This window comes from Monopterus albus, unplaced genomic scaffold, assembly GCF_001952655.1.
Source record: "Monopterus albus unplaced genomic scaffold, M_albus_1.0 scaffold3.1, whole genome shotgun sequence".
Lineage (NCBI taxonomy): Eukaryota > Metazoa > Chordata > Actinopteri > Synbranchiformes > Synbranchidae > Monopterus > Monopterus albus.
The window spans coordinates 4727247-4752797 of NW_018127883.1; the positions used below are offsets into that span (position 1 = coordinate 4727247).

The 25551-nt window shown below is 39.8% G+C and overlaps 3 protein-coding genes across 3 annotated transcripts in view; 2 read left to right on the forward strand and 1 right to left on the reverse strand.

The window, feature by feature from the left end:
- The first annotated feature begins 1408 nt into the window (after positions 1-1408).
- Positions 1409-7408, forward strand: LOC109960723 (calpain-2 catalytic subunit-like). Its single transcript, XM_020601005.1, has 19 exons — positions 1409-1670; positions 2206-2275; positions 2474-2592; positions 3190-3323; positions 3435-3603; positions 3712-3795; positions 3910-3995; positions 4087-4161; positions 4322-4482; positions 4557-4726; positions 4838-4849; positions 5017-5225; positions 5421-5457; positions 5658-5718; positions 5968-6032; positions 6251-6319; positions 6422-6500; positions 7068-7184; positions 7260-7408. Exons 1-19 carry the CDS (start codon positions 1434-1436, stop codon positions 7367-7369), a joined length of 2064 nt encoding a protein of 687 aa, XP_020456661.1. The 5' UTR covers positions 1409-1433; the 3' UTR covers positions 7370-7408.
- Positions 7409-11535: 4127 nt separating this feature from the next.
- On the forward strand, positions 11536-14220 carry cfl1l (cofilin 1 (non-muscle), like). Its single transcript, XM_020598212.1, has 4 exons — positions 11536-11701; positions 12783-13069; positions 13206-13282; positions 13453-14220. Exons 1-4 carry the CDS (start codon positions 11699-11701, stop codon positions 13569-13571), a joined length of 486 nt encoding a protein of 161 aa, XP_020453868.1. The 5' UTR covers positions 11536-11698; the 3' UTR covers positions 13572-14220.
- A 1617-nt stretch (positions 14221-15837) lies between these two features.
- Positions 15838-25551, reverse strand: part of rrbp1a (ribosome binding protein 1a) — a 13187-nt gene continuing 3473 nt past the window's right edge. Inside the window, exons 3-28 of the mRNA XM_020601018.1 lie at positions 25323-25551; positions 23990-24144; positions 23732-23854; positions 23269-23421; positions 22942-23060; positions 22605-22758; positions 21078-21216; positions 20730-20911; positions 20600-20634; positions 20440-20515; positions 20284-20321; positions 20109-20190; positions 19970-20010; positions 19799-19877; positions 19629-19721; positions 19399-19485; positions 19225-19314; positions 19016-19108; positions 18850-18900; positions 18678-18758; positions 18332-18415; positions 18023-18100; positions 17319-17402; positions 17120-17218; positions 16443-16586; positions 15838-16333 (exon numbers count right to left, since the gene is read on the reverse strand). Of these exons, the coding sequence (XP_020456674.1) occupies positions 16295-16333; positions 16443-16586; positions 17120-17218; positions 17319-17402; positions 18023-18100; positions 18332-18415; positions 18678-18758; positions 18850-18900; positions 19016-19108; positions 19225-19314; positions 19399-19485; positions 19629-19721; positions 19799-19877; positions 19970-20010; positions 20109-20190; positions 20284-20321; positions 20440-20515; positions 20600-20634; positions 20730-20911; positions 21078-21216; positions 22605-22758; positions 22942-23060; positions 23269-23421; positions 23732-23854; positions 23990-24144; positions 25323-25551 (2628 nt within the window). The 3' untranslated portion in view covers positions 15838-16294. The remainder of the gene's footprint in view (positions 16334-16442; positions 16587-17119; positions 17219-17318; positions 17403-18022; positions 18101-18331; positions 18416-18677; positions 18759-18849; positions 18901-19015; positions 19109-19224; positions 19315-19398; positions 19486-19628; positions 19722-19798; positions 19878-19969; positions 20011-20108; positions 20191-20283; positions 20322-20439; positions 20516-20599; positions 20635-20729; positions 20912-21077; positions 21217-22604; positions 22759-22941; positions 23061-23268; positions 23422-23731; positions 23855-23989; positions 24145-25322) is intronic.

The window sequence follows — 25551 nt, forward strand, 5'->3', positions numbered from 1 at the left end:
CTCATGCATACATATATCATCAGCACTCACAGTGGTTACTCCCAGTTTACCTTAATACTATACATGGTCCTCAGTGCATAGTGGAAATAAGTAACCTCACCATAAGCCTGAAAGCCTGAAAAAGAGAGATGTAGTTATTTTTGGCACTCATTTGTCATGTTAGGTTTGCAAACAAGACTTTGTACACACAGTTGGTTTATGACCCGCCCTTCTACAAAATGCCCACAAAAGTTAAGACAGTGAGCTTTTGAGGCACTGTGGATAACTTCAGAGTCATTATTTAGCAAGATATCCCATACTGTATGTCCACAGGGTGTGGAAGGCTGGCACTGAAAAATGTAGTTCAGAATAAAGTTAGCTCATAAAACAAAAACGATCTGACAATCTACTGTCATCAGCTGGTTTGTCAGACATAAAATACATCTGCAACTCATCACATTTGCTTCCACACTGGATCAAAAGCTCATTAACAGTCACCAGCACTACAGTAATATTAAATGTCTTTTGGTTGTTTGAAACTCCTTTCTGAGCAAACTTAATTAAACAAGGGTGGATTAACAGCCATTCACTACCTTTTATGCATATCCTTATTTACTATACGTGTATGCAGTACTAGCAATTACGAAATGAATCATCTTCTCTTATTATTTCAGTGTTCCATTCAACAGCTGATACTCAGTGTGATTAAACCAGCTCATCAAGCAGAAGTACACAACTGTTTGACTAAGGATTGACTTTGCTGTAGGCTTATGTGTATTAGGTATAGAGGATATAAAAACAAAATTAGAATATAAGGTCACACTTTGAAACATAATATGCTCCACAGCTGACTGGATGCAGACATTCTCTGGGCTTAGTGTTGCAGTGTCATTATTATCCCAGTCTTAGTCTTGCTCAATTTAACAGTTGCTTCATTACATGCATTTAAGCTTTCACAACTCTCATATTTGTGTGCTGGATGTAATCCCCTCCAAAAACACTTCTATATTTTATATACACACTAATGGGATGCCTATGCTATAGATCATTATAGAATGCCTAAATCAAACATAATGTTCTTTCCCCTGCTAATAGACTGGGAGACAATAAATGCAATACACTGCCCATCACAAATACACAGACAAAACTGAAATGAGCATGGTGCTTCACCTGTTTGCATTTGAGGTGTGGTCACAGCCATCTCGTTTCACATTTGCGTAGGGTTTCTGCTGTCTGCTTTGTTTGTGTCACCTGTATAGTGAACGCCTCTCCCTGTCTATGATCCCACCCTTTCTTCCCATTTCCTCAGGCAACTATAAAGGATATTGTGACAAAGATACATCTGGATTGTGTCTACAGGTGGGAGATCAGTTCACAGGTGAACCCAACTCACAAAGAGGGAAATCCAGTTCCACCATCCAGGAGTCTATATTCTGTACAAGTAAGAGGCAAGGATGACATCCACAGCAAATCGACTGGCCCGTAAGCAGGATAGGGAACAGGGTATTGGTACCAACGAGTCCCCAGTGAAGTTCTCACAGCAGGATTATGATGATTTGCGCCAGCAGTGTCTGAAGAGCAACCGTCTGTTTGAGGACAACACTTTTCCAGCTGAGCGCAAAACCCTTGGCTACAAGGAACTGGGACCATACTCACCCAATACGAAGGGTGTGGTTTGGAAAAGACCAAATGTAAGAAACCCCTCAAAAAATACTTAGAAATGTTCGTTATACTATGGTTGGATAACTTAACAGTGACTTGACAGTAAGTACTAGAAGTGTTTTTTTATTCAGTTGCAGTTATTTAATCTTGCCAAGCCAGGACTTGTGGAGGTAGAAGTAAATATAATAGTTTTAAAAATACAAGCTGTAAAGTAAAACACTACACTTGAAAAAAATCACTGTTTTTACTGTAGAATTCAGATCCAGGATTTTCTCCTGTGAGAACAAGAATCATTTGGGATCCCTCATGTCCTCCACTGGAACAGAAGTGAGAGTGAGAAATGTGTTGGATCATACCAATATGTTATTTCCAAAGTTTAAGCTTCATTTTAAGTGGAGTATTTCCTAGTACCTTCTCACTGGCATGATACATTTCATCAGTAATTTGTCTATGTATTCCTAATCTAAAATGTAGGAATCTTAATTGTACCTCTCATAATTACAGGAAACATTTTAAGTAATCTCAGTTGTTCAGCTGTTTGCCATTGTGTGTTGCTCTTTGTAGGAGCTTTGTTCCGACCCCCAGTTCATCCTTGATGGAGCTACAAGGACAGACATTTGCCAAGGAGCTCTAGGTAAGTGAGGCGAAAGAGGATGGAGAAAAGATTAAGTGAACAAATGGATGGATGAGGTGTTTTGGTTTTAGGAAGGGAACCACAAACAGCACTGCAATCATCACTTTGGTGGTGACATGCTGCTTATGGCGCTGTTGCTCTGTTGTGAATGTCACATATTGCCCAATCCCAGAGCATCTATCTGCTGTTACTGTACAGGTGACTGCTGGCTCCTGGCTGCCATAGCCTCCCTGACAATGGACCAGCAGATCCTGGATCGTGTGGTGCCCCCTGGACAGAGTTTCACTGAAAATTATGCTGGGATATTTCATTTTAAGGTCAGACAAAGATGTCTCAGCTGCTTTTTTGATTTCTTTTTAATTGTTTCCTTCCAGACAACAGTAATGATGACCCATTTAAAAAAAAAAAACTTGCACACACACGCTGCACAGTCCAAAATCTTCAAGTACAGATTTGGAGTTCAATACAACAATTCATCTAGCACCTCAATCATTCACATTTTTGATGTAACTGTTGAACCTTAATTTATAAGTTCCTTATATCAAGGTGAGATCCACTCAGTCCATTCAACAATAAATGAGTTTTATCAAAAACACATTCTAATCGTCCTCCTGCAATGGCGATCAATACTTAACCACATGTGAAAGAAAGTGTACCTGTATACAAATTTTCAACAGTCCCTCCAGTGCCACCACCAGGTAACAGTTGAGGTCAATCCAGCAAACTGCAGCTGATACACCAAACAGTGTTGTATTGTTTCATAACGAACGCTGTGTAAAAGAATAGATTAAAAACAGTGAAACGTGTACATAATTTTGAGTTTGATTAGAATTTTAAAGCTTCACATTGCCTGTGGTGTGACAGACCGACCACAGGTAATGCTGAGTTTACTGATGGGAACATTTTCCTCTCAGTTTTGGCAGTTTGGTAATTGGACGGACGTGGTGATTGATGACCGTTTACCCACCAAAGATGGCAAGCTGCTGTTTGTTCACTCAGCTGAGGGCTCAGAGTTTTGGAGTCCGCTGCTGGAAAAGGCCTATGCTAAGTATGGGTTCTTCCATTTACATCTTTTGCCGCATCAAAAACTAATGTAGGGTAAATGTACAATACTGTATATGCTTGGTGAATTTATTCATATCCTCCCTGTGTCTGACAGACTGAATGGCAGCTATGAGGCCCTGATAGGTGGAAGCACTATTGAGGGCTTTGAGGATTTCACAGGAGGAATTGCAGAAACATTCATGCTAAACAAGGCACCATCAAATCTGTTCTACATCATCCAGAAGGCCCTGAGCCTGGGGTCGCTGCTAGGTTGCTCTGTTGACGTAAGTATTCTTTTACACTGGTTTGCATGCCAATTTGCAGACAAAAACACCAGCAGTAATGTGTTACTGATGGCATTTGACTAAAGTGTTTGTTCCTGCTGCTTTCAGATTACCAATGCCAGAGATTCAGAGGCAATTACATCCCTCAAACTTGTCAAGGGACATGCATACTCACTCACTGGTGCAGAAGAGGTATATGATTTATCCAGACTGTTAACAGTTTTTTTGGGTCTGTTTTTTGTTGGTTAATTTGTTTCTTTTTTACTGCATGCAGGTTATATTGCTATCTTTTTTATTCTCCTCCAGGTTAACTACCGTGGCAGCAGGGAACAGTTGGTCCGCCTCAGGAACCCCTGGGGTCAGGTGGAGTGGACAGGACCTTGGAGTGATGGGTAAATAGTCACACTCTATATTCATAAACCATCAGCTCTCACTGGTTAATTCCAGGCTTTTCCTAAAAACATGATTGTTTATCACAATTAGATCCCGTGAATGGAACTACATCAATGAAGATGAGAAATCTAATTTGAACAGCGTGGCTGAAGATGGAGAGTTCTGGTAAATCTGTTCCTTTAACCTCTCATTTTCATTACAGTATATATATATAATAACTTTGATATTTTCTTGATTCTGTCATGTCGATTGATAATCATAATATCTTACATTACCAAAATAACTATTAAAGCTCAGACTATGAGTAATGTGTTCCTCTGCTCAGGATGTCGTTCTCAGACTTCACCAAGAATTTCTCCAAGTTGGAGATCTGTAACTTGACCCCAGACTCGATCACAAGCGAAAGTACAAGTTGCTGGAGCCACTCCCAGTTTGAAGGGATGTGGAGGACTGGCTCCACTGCTGGTGGCTGCCGCAATAATCGAGGTAGGACAGAAACCATATGTATGCCTGAGCAACACTACTTCATGTACATGATGACACATCTGTGTGTGTTCCAGCTACATTCCCATCCAACCCACAGTTTATGATACGCCTGGAGGATGTAGATGATAATCCTCTGGATGGGGAGGATGGATGCACCTTTCTGGTGGGGTTGATGCAAAAGGATTCACGCCAGCAGAAGAAACTTAACCGTGACCATGAGTCCATTGGCTTTGTCATTTATAAGGTGTCTCAAAATAATTTCATATTTTATATTAAATCAGTACTCTGCATTTTACTGTTTGTTTTTTTTAAACTAACTGACAGATCTAAAACACATTGTTTTTTTTTTCTACAGGTCCCAGATGAGGTCTGTATTTGTTCTTGTACAAACCATTAATGACTTCATATTTAAAATGAAAATTTTAAATGCAAAATAGTCATCGAGATTATCAGAGTATTGCTTGATTACATTGTGACTTTATAGGCTGCTGTCTGACATTCCAGTAGTAAAACTCATCTCCTGTTCATCTCCAGTACAAAGGCCGTAACAATGTTCGTCTAGGTCCTGATGTACTTCTGCGTCAGAACCATGTAGCACTGAGCTCCTTCACCAACACACGTGAAGTGTGTGAGCGCTTCACGCTTCCTCCAGGGGAATACGTCATCATCCCCTCGTCTTTCGAGCCTCACAAGAACGGCAACTTCGTTCTGAGGGTCTTCTCAGAAAAACAAGCTGCCTCCAGGTACCTGTGTTAACAGTAAAATGCAGGCTGATTGGCGCCATCTAGTGGACAAAGCTGAGATCACAGACCAGCTCCTAGTCGGGTCACAGCCGTCTTAAATTCACAGTCATACATTTCTGTAAATACTATTTGCTTGCATGACAGCAGAGTACTCAATCTGTAAATCTCAGTTATGTATTTATTTATTTATTTTAGTCGACTGGAGAAGAAAATCCATGTTAAAATAGAAGAGGTAAGAAAATCTACAGACTGGTTTGCTGCTCTTTCTTAGAATAATATGATTTTTTTTTTTTTTTACATTTTCTTTCCACCATAATACTGAGTTTGAATATGTTTTAATATTCACTGATATTTCAACCTGCCTAAAAGTTGAAAATACAGTGCTTTTATTTACCAGTACTAACACAAACTTGTGGTGTCTCTGTCTCACAGAATGAACCATCTGAGAAGGATGTGGATCCTCACTTTAAGGAGATCTTCAGGCGCATTGCTGGTGATGTAGGTGGAGGGACAGTAAATGAAATGTTTAATCATCTCTGAAATTGACTAAGAAGTTACATTTCATATAATAATCTATATATTTCTACCAGGACATGGAGATTTGTGCCTATGAATTGGCTGTAATTTTGAACAACCTTGTGTTAAGCGTAAGTACAAAGAAATTTTGAATAATTTAGTTATAGTCTATTATTTTTATTGATTTAAGAGTTAAAGCTAGCTGTGTTTTGTGACTTTCTTACAGGGTCTGATATCAAGACAAAGGGCTTCAGCCTTGACACAGCTCACCTTATTGTCAATCTGCTGGATGTATCCTGTTAAAAACTGAAAAATTAAAGACTCCCTGATTTTGTTACAGTTCAGTAATGGTGCCTCAAACCTGTGAATGTCCTCACAGCAACATTACTGTTGCTGTGAGAGGATATTCAAATTATTAGAACTTTGGGGCTAAGATACATAAATGACCAATAAATCATTAATCACCAGATGCACAGATTGAGGTTCATATAAACTTTAACGTTCTCCAGAAAGATGAAACCTGCACGTTGGGACTGACAGAATTCTACGTGTGTTGGAAAAAAATGGAGAGATACCTGGTAAGTTGTGTCTAATGCGGTTTGAAATGAATGTTAGTCACTCATGCTGGAATGCCTAGATGCATCTGTTAACACAACATGGGTCTGGCCTGGGTCATATAGGAGATCTTCAAGCTTATTGACACAGACCACTCTGGCACCATGAGCACACATGAGATGAGAGATGCCGCTGCTGCAGCAGGTAATGGACATTATCACATGAGGAGTAACATACATCACATACATCCAACTAATGACTGTCAGTTATGGCAGACTGGCCATTTACCCAGTTTCAAAGACAAATTATTTCTATTTTATTATTAGCTCAAAGTGATCCTTGAGCAAAGTATTACCCTATAGTTGACACCTATTCATCAAGTTATGAGACACAGAAAAAAGAGATACAGGATTTAAAGTTAAAATACGGCTTCATAAATATAGTGCTTACCCTTTTTCTGGGCTAATAGTGTTTCAAACTACGGAGCAGGAACAAATAACAACATGATTCACAGCTAACAGGATGTTTGTATGCACGTGAGAAAGGAAGGCATTTATTAGCAGACTGGATAAGCCAGTTAGAGGACTTTCTTAGTTAAAGGATTCTTATATGCTTTGGCACAGGGACAAAACAATAATGGGCAAGGCCATGAAACACAATTCCACCATTATCACAATGTCAATATCTGGCACTTTTTAAAACACTATACTTCCCCAGGATGAGAAATAAGCTACATTCATGAAACTGACCAAGCCTATTTGTCCTCCACAGGTTTCAACATCAACAGTGCCTTGCTGCAGGCCATTGTCAATCGTTATGCCGATGCACACTATGCTATAGACTTCGATGGTTTTGTGAGCTGTCTTGTTAAACTGGAAATGCACTACAGTAAGTGTCAACAAACATGAACTGTATCTCATACTGAGCTGTGGCATGTTTACATTATTTCTCTTTCTCAACTAGAAATGTTTAAAGCTCTGGAAAAAGGTGACTCAGGAAAGATTGAGCTGGACATGCAACAGGTGTGTGAGAGAATAACAAACCCTGCTGGTTTGTCAGCATTTCTTGTTTAGTCAGCTCGTTATACCATTTTGCTCCCTCTTACAGTGGATGTGCCTGGCAATCTACTAACTAACTCTGGAGACAACACAAGCAAAGACCTCTGTGTGACATCTGAGGACGTCCAGTAAATCAACAATCCCTTACAACTCACTTGTATTTTTATAAATTAAGCAAACTGAGTGAAAATGGCATTTCACATAAACATAGATGCTTAAAACGCCATGTTTACAATATACTGTACGTTGTATCACTCATATATTCCAGTTTTGAATTTTTTTGAATGCAGACGAAACAAAAAGTTGTCTTATTGGTTGATGTTTTGCTCTTTTACCTGATGAAAAACCTTTATCAAATGACAAAATAAAGAAACTACAAATCTCTGTATTATTAGTATGTATAACATTTTGCAAAGATCACACAAAATAAATGGTTAGAATAATCTGAAATATGTCTGTTTTTTCACTGTGAATGATTGTTGATTAACTATTAATACAGTCAGTGGGGCCGGATATTGTTAAGAAACAACTCCACTGATCACATTTTTTTGCAGACCAGTGTGGTTTTCGGTAATCCATCCACATGTGTCACATCTGGCCTGTTCATGGGGAGCCAAAACAAACGGACTGGTGAAAGTGTGGAGACAAGTGACCTGCTCATACTTCATGACACAGAGCCTGGCTAACCACACAAATATTTAAGAGACAGCCAAGTTTGAGGATGACTAGCCTCATTTGGCTTCAGTGAACCTGGACCAAATTCCTACAATACAAAGTTTGGGGCATCACTTGGAACACTGCTGTTCAGAGATGCAGGCTTGTCAACATACAAAATTACTGAAGCTTTAGTTTGATCTTATCTATGAATTTTGCTGTTTGTTATGAAAACATGACAAATGTACTTGTTTTGGCTTTCAAATTTCTTGTTAGGATATAAAGGGCAGCCACTGCACCTTACGTTATTGGTGGCATGGCTCTGTCTTTACCTCCTAAACACTGTTGTAACTGCATTTCAGCTTATGTTCAATAGCCTACTGATGCTCTCATACCCTTTCCTATCTTTATAAAGTCTCACAGTCACTCTTGCTTCACCTCACCATATGGAGTCTCACTGTATTAGACAACTCAGGGCAAAACTGTGAAAGCTCTGGTGTTCATGGGCTAGTTTATAGCCTTGTTCATGCAATTAGTCTTAACTGGATATCATAGGTGTAACCACTGTGAGGTTGTACTTTGGGGCCCAGATTTTTATTATAGGCTAGTCTATTGTATTTATATACAAAATCAAGCCTAAAATAATGCACTTATTCTAAAATTCTTAATCATTTTACATTTAATGATAGCGAACATGGGTGTACTCAGTTGTGTGTGTGTGAGGAAAGTAACATTGATGTAGCTTGCTTGTCTGTCCTCTGTCATCTTGTTTATGTGGAATCTTTTCTTTCTATTTTTGTTATTTTATACAATTGAAATGACATTAAAACCTGATCATGTCATTTCAATTCTTGTGTACTGACATCAGATGTGTACAAAACAACATGTAACACCTCCATCCGTCTTCCGTGTCTCCACCTGACACACCCATTATGGCAACATACAGTAACTGGGTGAGAATGAGTTGTCTTTGCTAAGCAATTAAAAATGAGTCAATAGTCATCTTTGCACAACTGAGGTGTGCGTGCAAACAAACTGCATACTTACTATATTTTGGAGATGCATCATAAATACAAAATGAAAACACCTCGCCACCAAGACTGGATGGAGCCAGAGAGGTCCTCAAAAGGGGCAGATCGGCATCAGCAACGGGACCAAATGGGCTCTCCTAAAAGCTGTATAAGAACTGGACCCAGGAGTCTGTGGAAACCGATGAGAACAGTGTAGAAGAAACAGATCATGTCAAGAGAATGGCAACAGGGTTTTTATTCCCAAAGAGGAAAACATCAGCTCCATCAGCCAGTTCAGAAGTACTGTCTTGTTGAATGTATGAGGAAAGATTTATTTCATGGTTCTGGCAAGAATGGTGACCAGCTTCCTCAAGAGCAACAGTTACATTGACAGGACCTGGCAAAAGTCATCAGTGGCAGATGGTGTTATACTCCACAGAGTACGAGAGTTAGACATCACAAAGCAATGTACATTTATTTATATAGCCCTTTTAAAACTCAGGGTTACAATAAAAATCAATACACAATCATAAAATCTACACATACCTCTCACAAACAACATAGTTGGATAAAATAAAACAAATACAAAAGTAAAAATAAAAATTAAATAAACCAACCAAACCCAGGGAGATTATAATAAGTACCCAGAAACAAACACCAGGGCGAAAAAATAACTTTTCAGTAGCCATTTAAAAAAACCCAACATAGGGGAAGATCTAATAACTGGTGGAAAGAAAACATTGTCCAGTACCTGAAATTTACCAGTAGATGTCACGATACTCAAAAAATTATGTTTTTCATTTGACATCACTGAAAGGGTTGTGGCCAGACTTGAAATGTGCTTGCAGCAGCATGAAGTTTTCAACTCGCAGAGAGCTATGCAGCAGCCATTTCCTGCCCTGTGTGGTTCAGGGCTGTGTTTCCTCTTTCACAACCGAAAAGTTACCACTGGCTGCTTTTAACTGGTAAGCAGGCCTCAACACAGTTCTGATGATAAACCTAAGAAGCAGTCCTCAAAACAAATGCTCACAAGTAATTTTGTCAAAGTTTTACTAAACAGACAGTCAGATGTTTGACACGATAATTCAGTTTGTTTTACAAGTCACAGAATCCAGTACAAGTGTTACCAGATATGACATGTTGACATTTAGGCACTCAAAAGCATGATTTTACAGCTGACAGCAGCTTTACCATACAGATTTTGAACTACACATTGTGGACTAAACGAGTACTGAGGAAATCCTTTGTGTTTTGCTGTGTGATTCCTAAATATTTTAAAAATGTTTACTAAATCCTTTTTACTCACATATCTGATTGACATACTGTAAAGTAGCTATTTTATAACACACAAAGACATGCTAGATCTCAACTAGTCTACTACTATTCGATGAAATAATAAATATACAGGGTGAACAAATTTCTCCTTACACATATTATTTAGGTTTTTCTTAAGAAGTGATATATAAAAACACAAAGAAATTACAAGCATCAATATAATGTTTAAAGCACCAAAGGTCAAAGTAAATGTTGCAGCTAGTAAAGGTAAGGCTAATTTTAGTTACTTTATATGCTACTGGGTAGCTTATCAAGCTTACCAGTTTATCAGTAAAGTCTTATCATAACCTATAATAATGCATCATATTTGTTGGTTATTTTGTATTATTAATCTGAACAGTAAGTAACAAAGGTTATCAGTAAGCGCTACTGGAGTGCAAGTATAAAGGAACAGAAAATAGAAACACTCACTAATGTACATGTAACTGGAAAAAAAACTGAGAAAAGTGATAAGAGGCCAAGGTTCCCCTCCTGTGACCTGGGCCTCCATAGCTGCACTGCTGGACTTCTCAAAGAAGTTCAGGGTTTAGTTGTTCCAATAACACACATGGAAAAGAGTTATAGTTGCAATAGGTACTGTTTAAATGCATTTTCTTACTTGTTTTCATTGTTGTCCTGATGAAGATCTGTCTGGATCAAACCCTTGACTATTTACATTTGTATATTTACTCTTTAAATAGATGCCCTTTTCATCAGCCTTGCACCTGCATGTCATGTGCATGTAATTTGTTCATTTTAAATGGGAGGCTGGACCTCAGCAACAAAACAAAAACAAGCCAGGCATGTTTGTGCATCTAACTGCTGACCAATGACTATTGGAATCTGATGGAGACTCTTCATCATTAGATAACTACGTCAGTTAGGCACATCTGTGCTTTCTCACTATTATCTTTTTACCTTATAAGGCAACTTAATTGTATCTCAGCAGCAGATGAGTTAAAATGTGGATAGATGTGTTCTCCATATAGGGTGTTCTGTGCCACGCCTAACTATGACTCACCTGGGATTTCTACCTGAAAAACAAGAATTTCTACCTCCACCAAACTAAAGCAGATAAAAAAAAGAGATACAACTTTTTGAAGTGTGCCAGACAATGAAGCAAATATATCCATTTTGATTTAGGATTTAAATATAATCTGACTAAATGCAATTGCTGAAGTTGCAGCTGAAACTGTGTCACACCTGGAAAAAGGGGGTGGAGTGGGCCTGCCTTTGGAGGTGTGCTCATTTATGCAACGCCTCCCCCATGAGTCAACCTGCTTCTCCTTCCTTATGACCCTCCAGCATTTCAACTGCTGCTGCCATTTTTCTCTACTGCCTGTTTCCTTCACATATCAGAAGCAAAATGGTGAGTACCATTCATAAGGAATTTGGCTGAACTGCTTTATGCTGTGTCAGTTTACAACTTCACTGTGATTTGTGCTCCCCACAGGATATGAGATCTAAAAATGGACAAACTTAGAAAAGTATATATTAGTTTTAGCTATATAAATGTGTAAACTCAGTGAAGCCTAGTTGTCAATATGTCTAGAGTGTAAGATTTTCATTAATTTGTTTGAGAGAAAGGTTTGCTGAGTGGAAAGAGAGCTTGGTGTTTGAAAGGGCTCATTCAAGGTGTGGCTTTGCCTCCAAAATGGAGGGAGCTTTGTTCGTGTTTCAAACTTGTTCTGAGAAAATCCCTTGGGGCGGTGTTTCTTGTGCTAACTTGTTCCACAATGACTGGAATGTGACAGAGCCAAAGCCATGAAAATTCATAGGGAAGCTACACCCAAGCCATGTTAATGCTTATAAAATATATATATAATCTTGACACACTGAAATGCCTCAATAGAATTAACACTTCTCTCTAAAGACTAGTTTTGAAGAACTTCCTGTTTCTTCATCTCTTAGTTCTGCTTTCAATCTCAAAACCAAAGTACAACTGAACAATGTTGGCTCAAAAGGAACAAGCAAAGACCCAAATCATACAAAGTACTCAAACTGTGAAAGTCTTTTTTTGTCTAATTTTTCAGGCATTTGTACACTTAACTGTCAAACACTGGGCTGAACTTACTAAATCCCAGCATTGATATGAGGAAGTAGTCTTTACAGAAAAGAGCTGCTTTGTCACTATTTGAACAAAATAGTTGAAATTCAGTCATTTGCATTTTCTCTTTAGACATGTTGAAAACTAGTAATTCAGTTATTTAGCTGATTTTTTTTTGTTGTTGTTGTTGTTGTTTTTGGTTTCTTATGATCTATCTTACAGAATTGTGAAACTTAATGTGTGGTGGAACATTAAATTTTGAATTCATTAGCTCACTGATATAACCTGTGAAGTAAACGCTGTCTTTAGAGTACATCAAATAAAACATGTCAGCAAAGGAAGTTGCAGATCAAATTTTTATTTTTATGCATGCTTTCATGTAATATTTGTTTTCTCAAAATAGGCATCTGGAGTAAAAGTTGCTGACCAGGTTAAGGAGATCTACAATGAAATGAAAGTAGTGAAAAATGATGCTGTTCAGGAGGAACGTATACGATTCGTGCTGTTTGACATCAAAGATGGTTACATTTGCGTGAAGGAAATTTACCGGGAAAAAGATCTGAGTGGCGTGGATGATGTCTTCAAGTTCGTCATGAATCTAATGGATCCCAAAAAGTGCTGCTACTGGCTGTATGACTGCCACTTTGAAACCTGCGAATCTAAAAAAGAAGAACTGGTCTTTGCCTTGTGGTAGGTCCTTATAATGTTCTCGTGTATTTAAGAGCTAAATTTATTCTGAGGATTTAGATTCTTGTTTGTGTGAATGATTGTTAAATTAAACCGTCCCTATGGGGGGCATTTGGATGATGATTTCTCTTCATATCAGGGCTCCTGAATCAGCAAACATCAAGTGTAAAATGCAGTTCGCCAGTTCCAAGGACTCTATAAAGAAGACCATGCTAGGTAAATGTCTTTACTGCTTAGTTGATTTGGTCAAGTCTTAGTTTATCTTTTCTAGGATGTCTTAAAAATATATATAAATGAAAATGCTTATTCTTCAGCCTAACTAATGTTTTACAAATACTGCATCGGTTAAATGGTGTCTCATTAAGTAATTCTCATGTCTTCAACAGGTATCAAACATGAGATGCAGATAAATGACGCTGCAGATTTCAACAGGGAGGACTTTGCACACAGACTGGGGAAAACTGTAACAAAGCTTGAGGGCCACCCTGTCTGTTGCAGGCATTAGGGATTAATAAAGCTTGAGGGCCACCCTATCTGTTCTAGGCATTAGGGATTAAGTAATAAACTAACCATCATTGTTTCATAGCAGGGTCAGTTTAAGGGGATTTGAGAGGATAATAGCAAAGTTTCCAAATCATGTTTTTATTATTTTTGATTGGTTCAACACAGCTTAAAGGAAAGGCTGGGCTCTGAATGGGATTGGATTCCTGTAACACCAGACTCTGTGCCCTACTAAACTGTCCAGTCACACTAGCTTGACTGCAAGATATGTCCTGTTCAGATGTAAATTTATTCATTTTGACATATCCTTACCATTACTTTACTTCTGGTACATTTAAATTTCTCAAAGCAGTAATTTGGTATTTATGTACAGTTGTACTGTTAAAAAAACTTGCATATTTCAGTATCCACCATTTGTCTCACTTTATGGATTTGTTCATAATGACTGGTGCATTGTATATGCTTATAGACTGTAAAATATCCTAGACACCCTGCTAGAGTTTACCAGGTCAGAATAGCTTGGCCTGTAAGTTTGACCTAAATCTGTTTTTCTAGACTGTTCACCTGTAAAGCCTTTAGAAAAAGGTACATTAAACAAATGTTTCAGTGAGAATGCAGCAGTCTGTCAAATAAATTCAATGCATCCAATTGTATAGGCCTAGTGTTTTGTTTTTCTTTCCCCTGGCTTTGTCCTAGTTTTGTCACATTGTCAACTTGAGCTCACTCATCAGTGGTCAGTCCTGAGATGTCCATCCACTTAATGTTAGTGATACTCTGTTCAGTGCCATTGTTTTTGATAGGCAGTTTACATTTACATTACTGGGTGAAAACTGACCCTTTAAAAATAAAATTAAAAAAGGCAATATGGTAACTTTTTTTTTAAGGGTTTTGCTTGTGTTAAGCCAGGTACTGCAAGTGATGCTATCCACCTAAACAGCTAGTGTTTACCTGTAAGTGACATTTGTAGCTGCATTTAAATCAAATGTTAAACATGAATGGTCTCAATCTTAACTAAGTCTCAGCAGAAAACTATACAGTGTTTTCCAAAATGTTAAACTTGTTCCTTTTGATATTTTGTGTTGCCTTTAGGTGGTACCACAGCAATTACTTGCCTGCATTTGGAAAAAATCTGTGCCGTTTTTTATTTTTTTAAACTGAGTTTGGCTTGTTTCTAACCATTTCTCACAAAGACGTCTTCATCTGTTCATGTCACACCTGACAAACATTTACTGCGGTTTAAAATCTAATACAAAACCTGGAAGCCACCTGGACACCTGACCAGCCTTCTATAACCAAAATCAGCCCGGTGAACAGTAGTCCTGGTGATTTATTGTGATTTAAGCCAAATGCTGGGGAAAACCCCGACCGTCCGTGCTGTGCTGGCACCATGATTTGAGGAAGTTTGCTTCCGCCGTTCGTCGACATCACACCCGCCCCTGAAAGCTAAACGCATGAATTTAGTGTGTCCCCTATTCAAGTTTAGTTAAATTTAGCAAGTTATCGCAAATAAAACCGTTAAACCTAGTTATTTCAGTTTAGTTCCGGGTTTTCTCCCGCTCTCCCTCCCTCAAGTGTTCGTCTGTTTTCAGGAACTCGGTGCGCTGCGTGTGGGCGGGGTCGGGGTGAGACGGCGATCAGGCCCAAAACAAAACCATATATGGCCGCTGAAAAAGCAGTCACACGCCATCTCGTAACCTGCTTCCTGGTGTCTAACGTGGGCGTTTTAAGACAGTTCCTATTTATGGCGAGCCAGCGAGCTCAGATGACTTTGCCCTTTGTACGCACACGGTGTCATCGATACAACCCGAAACCTTTTTCCCCAAAGCTTGTGCTACATTTTAAAATAAAATAACACCAGTCCTGTTTAGCAGAGTGTGACGTACAGGGGATTTGGATCTATAGTGCACAGGTTCTATGCAATTACAATCATAAACGTATTTTCAAATTCGTGACACTAAAATGTGAGACCCCAGACTGCACGGTGTAACACGCACCGTTTTTAAGGTTAACATCGGAGCTACCGGAAAGAATTCATAACACACTTTGCTGTTAAATGATTAAGCTACTATGAGGACGTTGTAATACTTCCTGCTAGAAACAGTCCATCTGCGCAGCAGAGCTTTAACAAGTTTTGCAAACAGCTCCACCCCCCACCCACCCCCAGTCACACAGCATCTGAAACTATGTCAAATGTAGTGAATATAAAATAAACTTTTACTTTGTTCCCTGTCTCCTTTCATTACACCTTTGCAGCAACTGAGACACTTTGCGGAGCTCCACAGTAGTTTATTCATTCATACCAATTGAAAGTCAATGTGTGTTACTGGCAGCCAGCTACAGAGGAAAGCAGGCCACAAAGGAAATGCATTGTCGAAACATAAAACGCTCCCATCATTCAACCACATAGAAAAGACATACAAAGTAATTGCACAGGTTTCCCTTTTAACACTGAACTATGCAAATGTTTGGAATATAAGACATGGGGATAAATAGCTTCTGACATAGCCAGAATTGCTGAAAGAATGTGGATTTTTTTTTTTTAAATTTGCAGGATTCTCTCCTCTAATCACACTTTGAAATGCTCATAGTACCAAACATGATTCTTAGAGTTGCAACAAATGCAATCACCTACAGTACAAGAGGAAAAAAAAAGTTTTGGAATGAAAAACTATGGAAATCATAAGGCATATTTGGCAGTTTTGTATAGTGTCCACTGTAAATTTCCTCTCAGACAGATGTTCCTTCCTTCAGCGCCACATACTGTCCCTTGAAAAACAGAAATAAAGATGTTATTGTCAAAACAAACCAACTTCCTAAGAGTTTGAGCTTAAATATATACATATGTAGCCTTACCACTTACTGTCACTTGTCTCACCTTGCCTTCCAGGTGCTCCTGTAGTGTTCTCACCGTATCTCTCTCTTTAGTTAGCTGGTCCTGAGAAGCCTTGAGAAGCTGCTGGAGCTTTGTGGCTGCCTGGCCCAGATCTTTGGACAGCTTCTTCTCCTTCTCCAGGCGCTCCTGTTCCAACAGCAGAAGCAGACATTACTTCAAGGCAAAAATGAGACTCGATATGGAGTCTCAAAGTGTTACTTACAAGACCTGAAATAATCATGTGATTAAATGCAGTCTTTCTGTAACCATAAAACAGTAAATTCAGTGACCTTTATAACAGCTTTTTATTATGAAGGATTACATGATGCTGCTTATTTTCACAGTAAGTTTACTGCAGGACATTTTTATTCTTTCACAGCACCATGCTCCCTGATTGTTCCATTTCAAGTCAAGACAGCCAATTATGTAACAGGCAGACCAGTAATTCAAACTAAAGTAACAGCCAAGTGACATTATGAAATATAATTGTCACCAAGAAATTTGGCATAAAGGTAAGGCAAAAAGACAAGAATTTGAAATAAAAACTTTAAGTAAAATTTTCAAATAAACTGCTGTTGTAAAAATTAAGATGTTTTATTGTTCAAATTCATGGTGATTTATAATAATTGAGGACTGACAAAAATAAAACTTTGGATTCTGCATGTTACTTGTTAACACACCTTGAGCTGAACAACATCTTCTGTCTCAGACTGTGGTGACTCTGCAGAGTCCTTCAGCAGATCCAGCTGAGCCTGGAGTTCTGTTATAGTCTTCTGGGCCTGGAGGTTGCCAACACACAGTGACTTTACCCAGTGAAAGTTTATTAGTAACCCTTTGGTGTAATGAGACTAGAGAGAATGGCTCATTGGCCACTGCTACCTGCTCAAACTCTTCTGAGAACTGCTGCCTCTGAGCCGCCTCCCTGTGCAGTTTCTCAGTTGTCTGACTCAGCTCATTCTGGATCTGATGGTAGACAAACGCACACAGTAAATATACACACATACAGTACGTGTGTATGCAGACACTCTTGTGGCGAAGCAGCAGCACTACACTCACACACAAAAGCTGCTCAACCAGTGTGCCAAGTTAGTTTCTTCTGAGACTACTGAAAGGCTAAAGACAAAATTTCTGTTGCTGTTAATAACTGTACACACAGATGTCTGAAAACACAGAAGGTGAGCATGCTGAACAATGTGAGAGAAAGCACTGGTTAGACTTTTATCCATGAAGTCAGTACAAACAGAGGTTAGCATTAACAGCCACTGTGTCAGAGGAGAACTGGACAGACTGGAAATGCAGCAGTTCTTCAGAGTCATCGGTTTCTCTGTATTTGTGTATCAAGGCCACATCCTTGATTTAGGACATGGGTTTGACCGCATCTTGCCTATATAAGTCAGGTGAAAATAATCTGTTTCAATAAATATGGAACAAAGCAAAGCAACAAATGTGTCTTTTGGACTTTCTATTAAATTGAACAAAGGTCATTTGAGAAATAATTAAAGAAACAAACAAAGGGAATTCTTAGAGAAGTGTCCTAGTCACTGTCCAGTACTCTCTGACAAAAGTCAAGGATGCCCTGTGACCTGACTGGGTTGAGCCTGAGTTGGACCATTGTGTTCTTGCTGAGCCAGCATCGTGATCTCACCCAGCTGCTCTCTGACCTGAAACAGGAAGCCATCGCTAGTCACTGGTTATACAACCTCCATCCTTTGTGCTATCATCACTGACACCTTACCTAGCTGGTCATGTAGATTAAGGAGGGAGTTATGCAAATTCCTTGACATGTAACACCACACAAATAACATGTATGCTTCCCACCTTAGTTACACTGGTTAATGAATGTGGAAATATTGTCAAGAAGATGGGAAAGAAAGTTTAGTCAGTAAGGTCACCTGTGCAAGCTCCTCCTTATGTGCCTGGGCCTCCTTCTGGGCCAAATCCAGCTGGCTCTGACACTGTGACAGCTGCAGCTTCAGCTGAACACCATACAGCACAGAAATGAACAGAAATTAGGCAGGAATTGTTTTAAATGCACCACAAGAGACCAATACCATTAAAGAATGGCATTAAAGTTTCCGTCTTCCACCAAAAACTCAGTGTTATATCATGCATGGATTACAAATTCTTTAGGCAGACCACTGGTTAGGCAAAAATGTCACCACCATAAAGAGCAAACATAGACATAAAAATAGCTGTGCTACTTCTGCTATAATCTATAGATGTGACCTGTCCATGTACCTGCTCCATCTCCTCTGAGGTCCCCTGGTTGTTTGACTGCTTCTCCAGTTGGGCTTCCAGAAGCATCATTTGCTCCTTCAACTGCAGAGAAAACCCAAAAAAGTTTCTAACTTTGTAGCCTCCCTCGAGTCTATTTAAACAAGTGTGTGTGGGGGAAAAAAAAAAATCCCACCTGTTCTATACTTAGGTTTTCTGCCTCCATCTTACTGACTTTGTCCAAAGCCTGGTTGTGTGAGAGAGACTGGTGTTATCTTTTAATAATAATGCTGGGGGACCCACACAAAGTAAAAAAAAAAAAAAAAAAGTCATGATAGTTTCAAGGAGGTATTATAACGTACCGCCCTCAACTGTTCTTCTGAGTCAGCCATCTTGGACTTCCATACCAGCTCTTCCTCCTCCACACTTTTCTGTAGATGTTTCAGCATTCCTTCCTAAAATGAGAAGGGAAACAGAATTAAATGAGCTGCATACATAAGAGGAAGGATATACATTATATATATATACACATTATAAATATTGAATATACATTATAAATTCAGGTACTTACCGTTTCAGCTAGGACTGTCCTGTACTGGTCACATTCAGCCTGAAGGGAGCCATGGCTCTCCTCAGCCTCCTTCAGTTTCTCAAGCAGCTCCTGAGACAAACAAAAACACATTCAGAACCACCTCTATTGAGAATTCAAACCTGTACATGGCAACGGTGTAAAACTGTGCTTTACCAGCAATGCTGTGTTTGACTGAGACTCCTGGCTCTGCTGGCTCAGAGATTCCTGAGCTTTCTGTGTAAATACTTGCAACCACTTGGACTAAATGAGGAAAAAAAAAAAAAAAAAAAAAAAAAGAAAGAAAGAAAATCAAATATAAAAACACAAAAATGTAAGACATAATCATGATGTGCATAATCTTTTACAGCTAATGACCAAAATAATCAGAAATTCCTTTTTCTTACCTGCTCTGTGTCTAAGGGTATCTGTGGGAACAGAGTCTGGAGAAGTTCTTTGGTTTCGGTTTGAAAAGCTGTCAGCTGTGACATGGTGCTCTGCTGAAACAATGAATGGCACAATCAGTAAGGGGATTGTGTTCGACTGATGAGACACCGTTGTCTAAGGAGAGCCTTACTGCGTCATTGGTTGTCTTTTCTCTCAGTTCCCTCAACTCCTCTTGTAGTGATGTAACAATGGCATCCTTCTCAGACAGACTGTCCACAACCAAAACAGAAAAAAATAGAGATGTAAGTAACAAATGTAACAATGTGTGAGACTGATCTTTTAATATCCCAAAGTCCTTTACCTGTTCTGTAGTTGTCTGAGCTCTTCGGACCTATCTGACTGCTAAATAAGAGAAGACATGCAAATGTCAGAGAACATTTTTTCGCTCTGTACAGCAGCTTTAGAACAAGAATCATGCAACACATCCAGGGAACTCTTACTGGCATGCTCTTAAGTTGCACCATCTCTTCTTTGAGAGTCTTAAGTTCATCCTGAAGTGATGCGATAAGACTGGCATCCTCCCTAAAGGGACAAGTACAAACAATCAAAAAGCTGACAAAAGTGAGGCAGGTCTAAGATCTGAGTCAAAAAAATAAATAGTAAAAAGCACTATACCTTTTATTTCTTTGCTCAAGTTCAATGATAGTGTTCTCCTATTAGAATGGAAGATTATTTTTCATTAGCAGTGACCTCTTTGTATGAATAAAAAAAAATCTGAATATTCAAGAAGTGATACTACAGTATTTGACAACAGATGTCTGCAACACATACGGCAGCTTCCTGCTTCATCTGCAGCTGTTTTAGATCTTCATGAAGAGCATTCAATTGGCTGTCTCTCTCCTGAAGGCTGCAGGGAGGACACAGCATTTCAAATCAATAAATGGAACAGATGTTTATGCAAAAGATGAAAAGCGGGGGATCAAACACTTGCCTTATCTTTAGCTGTTCCAGCTCTCCTATATTCACCTGCCAAATCAGACATGACACGTGTCATTAAGGGTGACTATGTGGTCCAGCGCTCGGCCATTTCAGAAAAGTCAAATATACAAAGTCTGTCCTACCTGGTTGGTTTGTTCCTCTGCCTTGCTCTGACTGGCCTCCAGCAGTGAGTTGATGGAGGCCACCTGCTGTACAAGCTGGCTTTTCTCTGCCTGAGTCTCCTCCAGCTGGGCAGTGAGGGCATCCACCTGAGCCGAGCGCTCCCTGATCTTAGCCTCCAATCCCCCCACGTGCACTTGAAATTCTGCAGGGACAAAACAAAGCACTCAATTATTCCTCTGGTTCCAGAAAAATTCCATAAATGTCTAAGATGTCATTCCAATTTCCGATTTTAAATCCTTGCCATTAGGACACCAAGTTAAGCCTTAACATCTGGTCATCATTAAGACATTGTTTGCCCAGTGTCTGACCTGAGAGTGCACTGCTGTCCTGCTGGGCCTTTTCCAAAGTGGCTTGCAGACTGCTATTTCTACTCTGTGTTGTTCTGAGCTCCTCACACACCTCCTCCAGTCTCCTCTGTAATGCCTGCTCGCTCTCCGCATGGCTGACCTGATGACAGAATTAATTTAAATATGTCAAACAGCAGGGGGCAGCAAAGGTTCATGAATAATCCCATTTAGCAGCACAAGGCAATATCAGTGCATGTAGTCTACACCCCATCTGATTAAATGAAATGAATGCAGTCAGGACATTCTGACTCACTTGCTCCACATAACTTAATAGTTCAGACGAGCAGCATTCCATCAGTGAAAGACTGCGTAGGCTGACAGTATATGAAAAGCTAATGTTAAGACAGGGATGCTCTGCATGTTTAAAAGACACGTGTTGTTAATAGCATCATATTGTTCATGCCCTTTTACAGCTAGTTACAAAAGGCCATGATCCTCTCCTCGCACACATCACAGCTGGTGTTATGAAGCTTTTTCCCTGCAGCCCCATTATTGCATGGCTGCATTCCAGCGCAGGCCTGGGCCGATTGCAAGACAGTTAACCTTCCCATAACATTAAATGGCTAGACAGTAAGTGGGAAAGCTTAGGCTTGCAATCTGTAGAGACTAGGGGTGTAATGGTACACAAAAATCATGTTTTGGTATGTACCTCAGTTTTGATTGGTTCATTTTTGGTACAGCAATGGGGGGAAAAAAAGTCCTAACATTTCTTGTCACTGAACTTTTAGAAACATCAGTTATAAAAGTTTATAAAACGTTATTACATTTTTAAAGAAACAAATATGTAATAATAAAACTGAATAAGAAACAGAATACTGCCTCAAACGTCTAGTAATAAATGTTTCATCTACCAGGGAAAGGCTGTTTAAATGATGAAGGAAACAGTGTTTGTACCTCACTCTTTTTTCCTCACAACAGCAATATTCATGTTCACGTGTTGCTGTTTGAAAAGAGTGAGCAAGTTTGACATCTTGCCATAAACACCACTGAACTGGTGGACCAGAGCACAATAAACAAATAAGGCATCTTATCCACTTGTCTGTCTGTTGTTGTATTTCACCAGGAAGCCATTGTATTTGCAAAAAGGGGACCTTAATGATAAGGGAGAGTCTTCTAGCTCTGGCTTCTCGTTTGATTAGCAATAAAGTTCTTTAGCCAGAGGCTGGACTAAGCTAAGTGTGAGGTGTTTGTGCTCCAGTCCACTACTTTATATGTTCATGTGGGAACACGGATCTGAAATGTTCCACACATAACATAAGCCTCCTGTTGACTATTACAGATTGCATTTGGTACATCGGCACTAAACCTAAAATCCTGCACTGAAACAGTCTGGTACGAATATGCAGACCTTTACACCCCAGTAGTCTCCAACTAAATGGCTGTTCATAAACAAAAAGCTAGAATATAGAATAAATCTGTTTCCATGTGGAAACGTGATTATGTTCAATGTAATTCATAGTAGAGATGATGTGGCATTCCCACGTCAACCTGTAGCAGGGAGAGTTGCTTCTCAGTAGCTGAGATCTTGGCCTCCAGCCCTTTCCTGATGTGCTCCTCAGCATGCCCACTTTCTGTCTTCTCTCCGAGTTCCTTGGTTAACTTAGCGCATTCCTGACGTAGCTTGGCCAGCTCCGCATTCTGTCTAAATACAGAATAAAGGAGAGAAAGAAAACAGAGACGGGCAGAAAGAATCAGGATATATGCTAAAAAAATACAAGCAAACCTTCAAGCCTGGGACTTGTACACACTAATGAATTTTTACTATTATTAAGATCAATATAAAGAGGGTTTTGTTTCTCGTTTAGTGTTACAGGGAAAGACTCACTTGCTCTCAGCCTGACTAGTGGCTTGGTTGAGGGCATCACGGAGAATGGAGTTCTCTTGCTGGAGACGAGCAAGTTGGGCACTGGGGCCCTTTTCCAGCTGGTCTTGCAGGCTAATTACCTGGAATAGTATTTTTTTTTCTTTTTAATAAAGTAAATATATTGAACACTTGCATGCTCTTTTTCAAGAACACCAAGTTTCAGGAAAGGAAAAACTGTATCTTCACTTCTCATTAGCAGTAATAAGAGAGCAACATAAAAAGAAAATGTAAACTCAAGTGCACAAACATGAATTGTACATTGTGTAACACCTGTATCTAAGAACTAACCTTTGCATTAAGCCTCTGGGTCTGGGCTATATGGTCTTGGTAACTGGCCTGCATGCGAGCTTGCAGGGCAATCATTTCTTGTTCCTTCTTACTCAGCTGGGAGCTCAGCCTCGCCTCCACGCTGACCACCTTGGACTTCTCTGCAGACAGCTCCTGATAAGCAAACAGCATAATCAGAGAGCACATTCAGATTCATTCTAATATATCTGTGGCCAAGCAGTCATTTGACAGTCAAGTATTAACACAACTAGTGCCATGAAATCTTAGAAAGGAAATCTATTATCCCCCCAGAGCCTGGTTCAGGACAAAAACACATGAGAAGCTATGTAATTTGCTAGCCCCGTTTCTCCTAGTCCCGCCATCATGTCAAACTACACTTTTTGTCTCACTAGTAGTAAGGATCTAATCATGGCAATAGACCAGCTGATGTGTTGTGGCAGGAATCTGACACCATCTGTCTAACCTTGGTGAGCTCTCTTAGACGGTTCTTTGCTGCAGAAGCATCCTCTTGTTCTGTTGCTAGTTGTTTCTCCCTCTCCTCCAGTTGTTTCTTCAGCATAGCCACTGGGTCTCCTTTCTGAGTAGCCTAACAATGCAAGCATACACAGAAAGAACAAAGTGAATCTCCCTTCAAGATTGCAATGTATTCAGTGAACTATACTCAAAGCACCTGTATCTAAAAGGTGTCCTCTTCCTCATCAGTGGCAGCGGTGTTACATACCATGTGCCAGGTGTCCTGAATGATGCCGACTTTCTCAGACAGGATCTCGATGAGCCTATGAGCCTCTCCCTCACTGAACACCATGCTGCTGATGGTGGATACCAGAGCCTTGTAGGGCAGGTAGAGGGGAGCATCAGCAGAATCTACCACTGCCACTAAAGAGGCAAACACAGAACATTTCAATGAAACACACAGATAGGGAATTCAAAATGTATTTCATCTTTACAACTGAAAGGCCAGACACTTTCACATCTCATTAGGTTGTCATAGTCAAGTCTGCCTTCCCACACTGCCTCAGGAAAAGGACAAGACTGTGAACTGTCCCTTGGGTCTAGGGCCTCAGGCAGCTTCGGATGGCAAAATGATGGTGCACTGTGGCACCAGTCGGAGACGAGCCTTGGGCAATGAGAACCCCCACCACCCGTTGTCAGGGCACTGAGAGCCTTTGTCAGCTAACAAAAAAGGCAGCGGTCTTTGGACAAGCCGGTGTGCTCTTTGCCCTCCAGAGCTGAGTGCCAGATATTACCCACTACTGTCATTGGCACCATTTCCCACTGGTACACACCTAGGAAGTTTGTCAGTACTGGCAGGGTATTATCATCTTAGACTGTGAGTCTATGTGTGCATGACTCAACTGTACAAACACGCTCCCATTCAACCTCCAGACGTTCAAGTCCGATTACTATCACCAGTGTTATGGCTAATGCAGTTCCTGCCTAGACAACCATTTCCATCAGTTCAAATGAGAAGGCTAAATTTAACAGTCATCATTCTAGTTTAACTAGATTTACCATTTAACAATATACTCACAGACAACAGTAGTTCTGATCACTGATATGCAGCAAAGGGTTTGTGGATAAAGTCAGTCTGCAGAGAATTCAAATACTAATGTGGACACCACATCAGTACAGTAACACCATCTCACACATAAAAGTAGACCTCAGCATAAAAAAAAAAAAAAAAACAATATCTGGGACCAAGAGTAGCCAAGATCAAAGACATTTTTTCTTTTAATGGAGATAAATTAAATCGGGGTAAGACTACTGAAATTTGGTAAGTTAGTAAGCACAAATGTAGTGTTCACAGGTGAAACTGCAGGTTATGTGATGTCCTTCAGAGGCCTGGTCACACTACAGCCAGGATTCTTAAGACTGAAGCTACATGCATTTTTCACGTGCCATGATCATTATCTGTCGATTTCAACAGTTTGTAAAACAGTGTCACCTATAATATCAGAAAATAAAAAAATAAAAAACATAAGACAATTTCTAATAGAATGTACATTTAAAACTACCAAATTGGTAAGTATATATCTCTAAACATATCTGCTTACCAGGCTCAGTTTTTTTCTTGGAGGCCTTCCTCTTTGGCTCCTGTGCTTTTACAACAACAGTAGGAGCCTGCTGCAATCCCACAGGGGGCACTGCCATCACTGGGACATCGTTAGTGACATAGTCCACCACATAGACACCCAAGTCTACTGGAGCTGCAGTAGACTTGGCGGGTGCAGGGGCAGGGGCCGACTTGGCAGGGGCCGACTTGGCCGGGGCCGACTTGGCCGG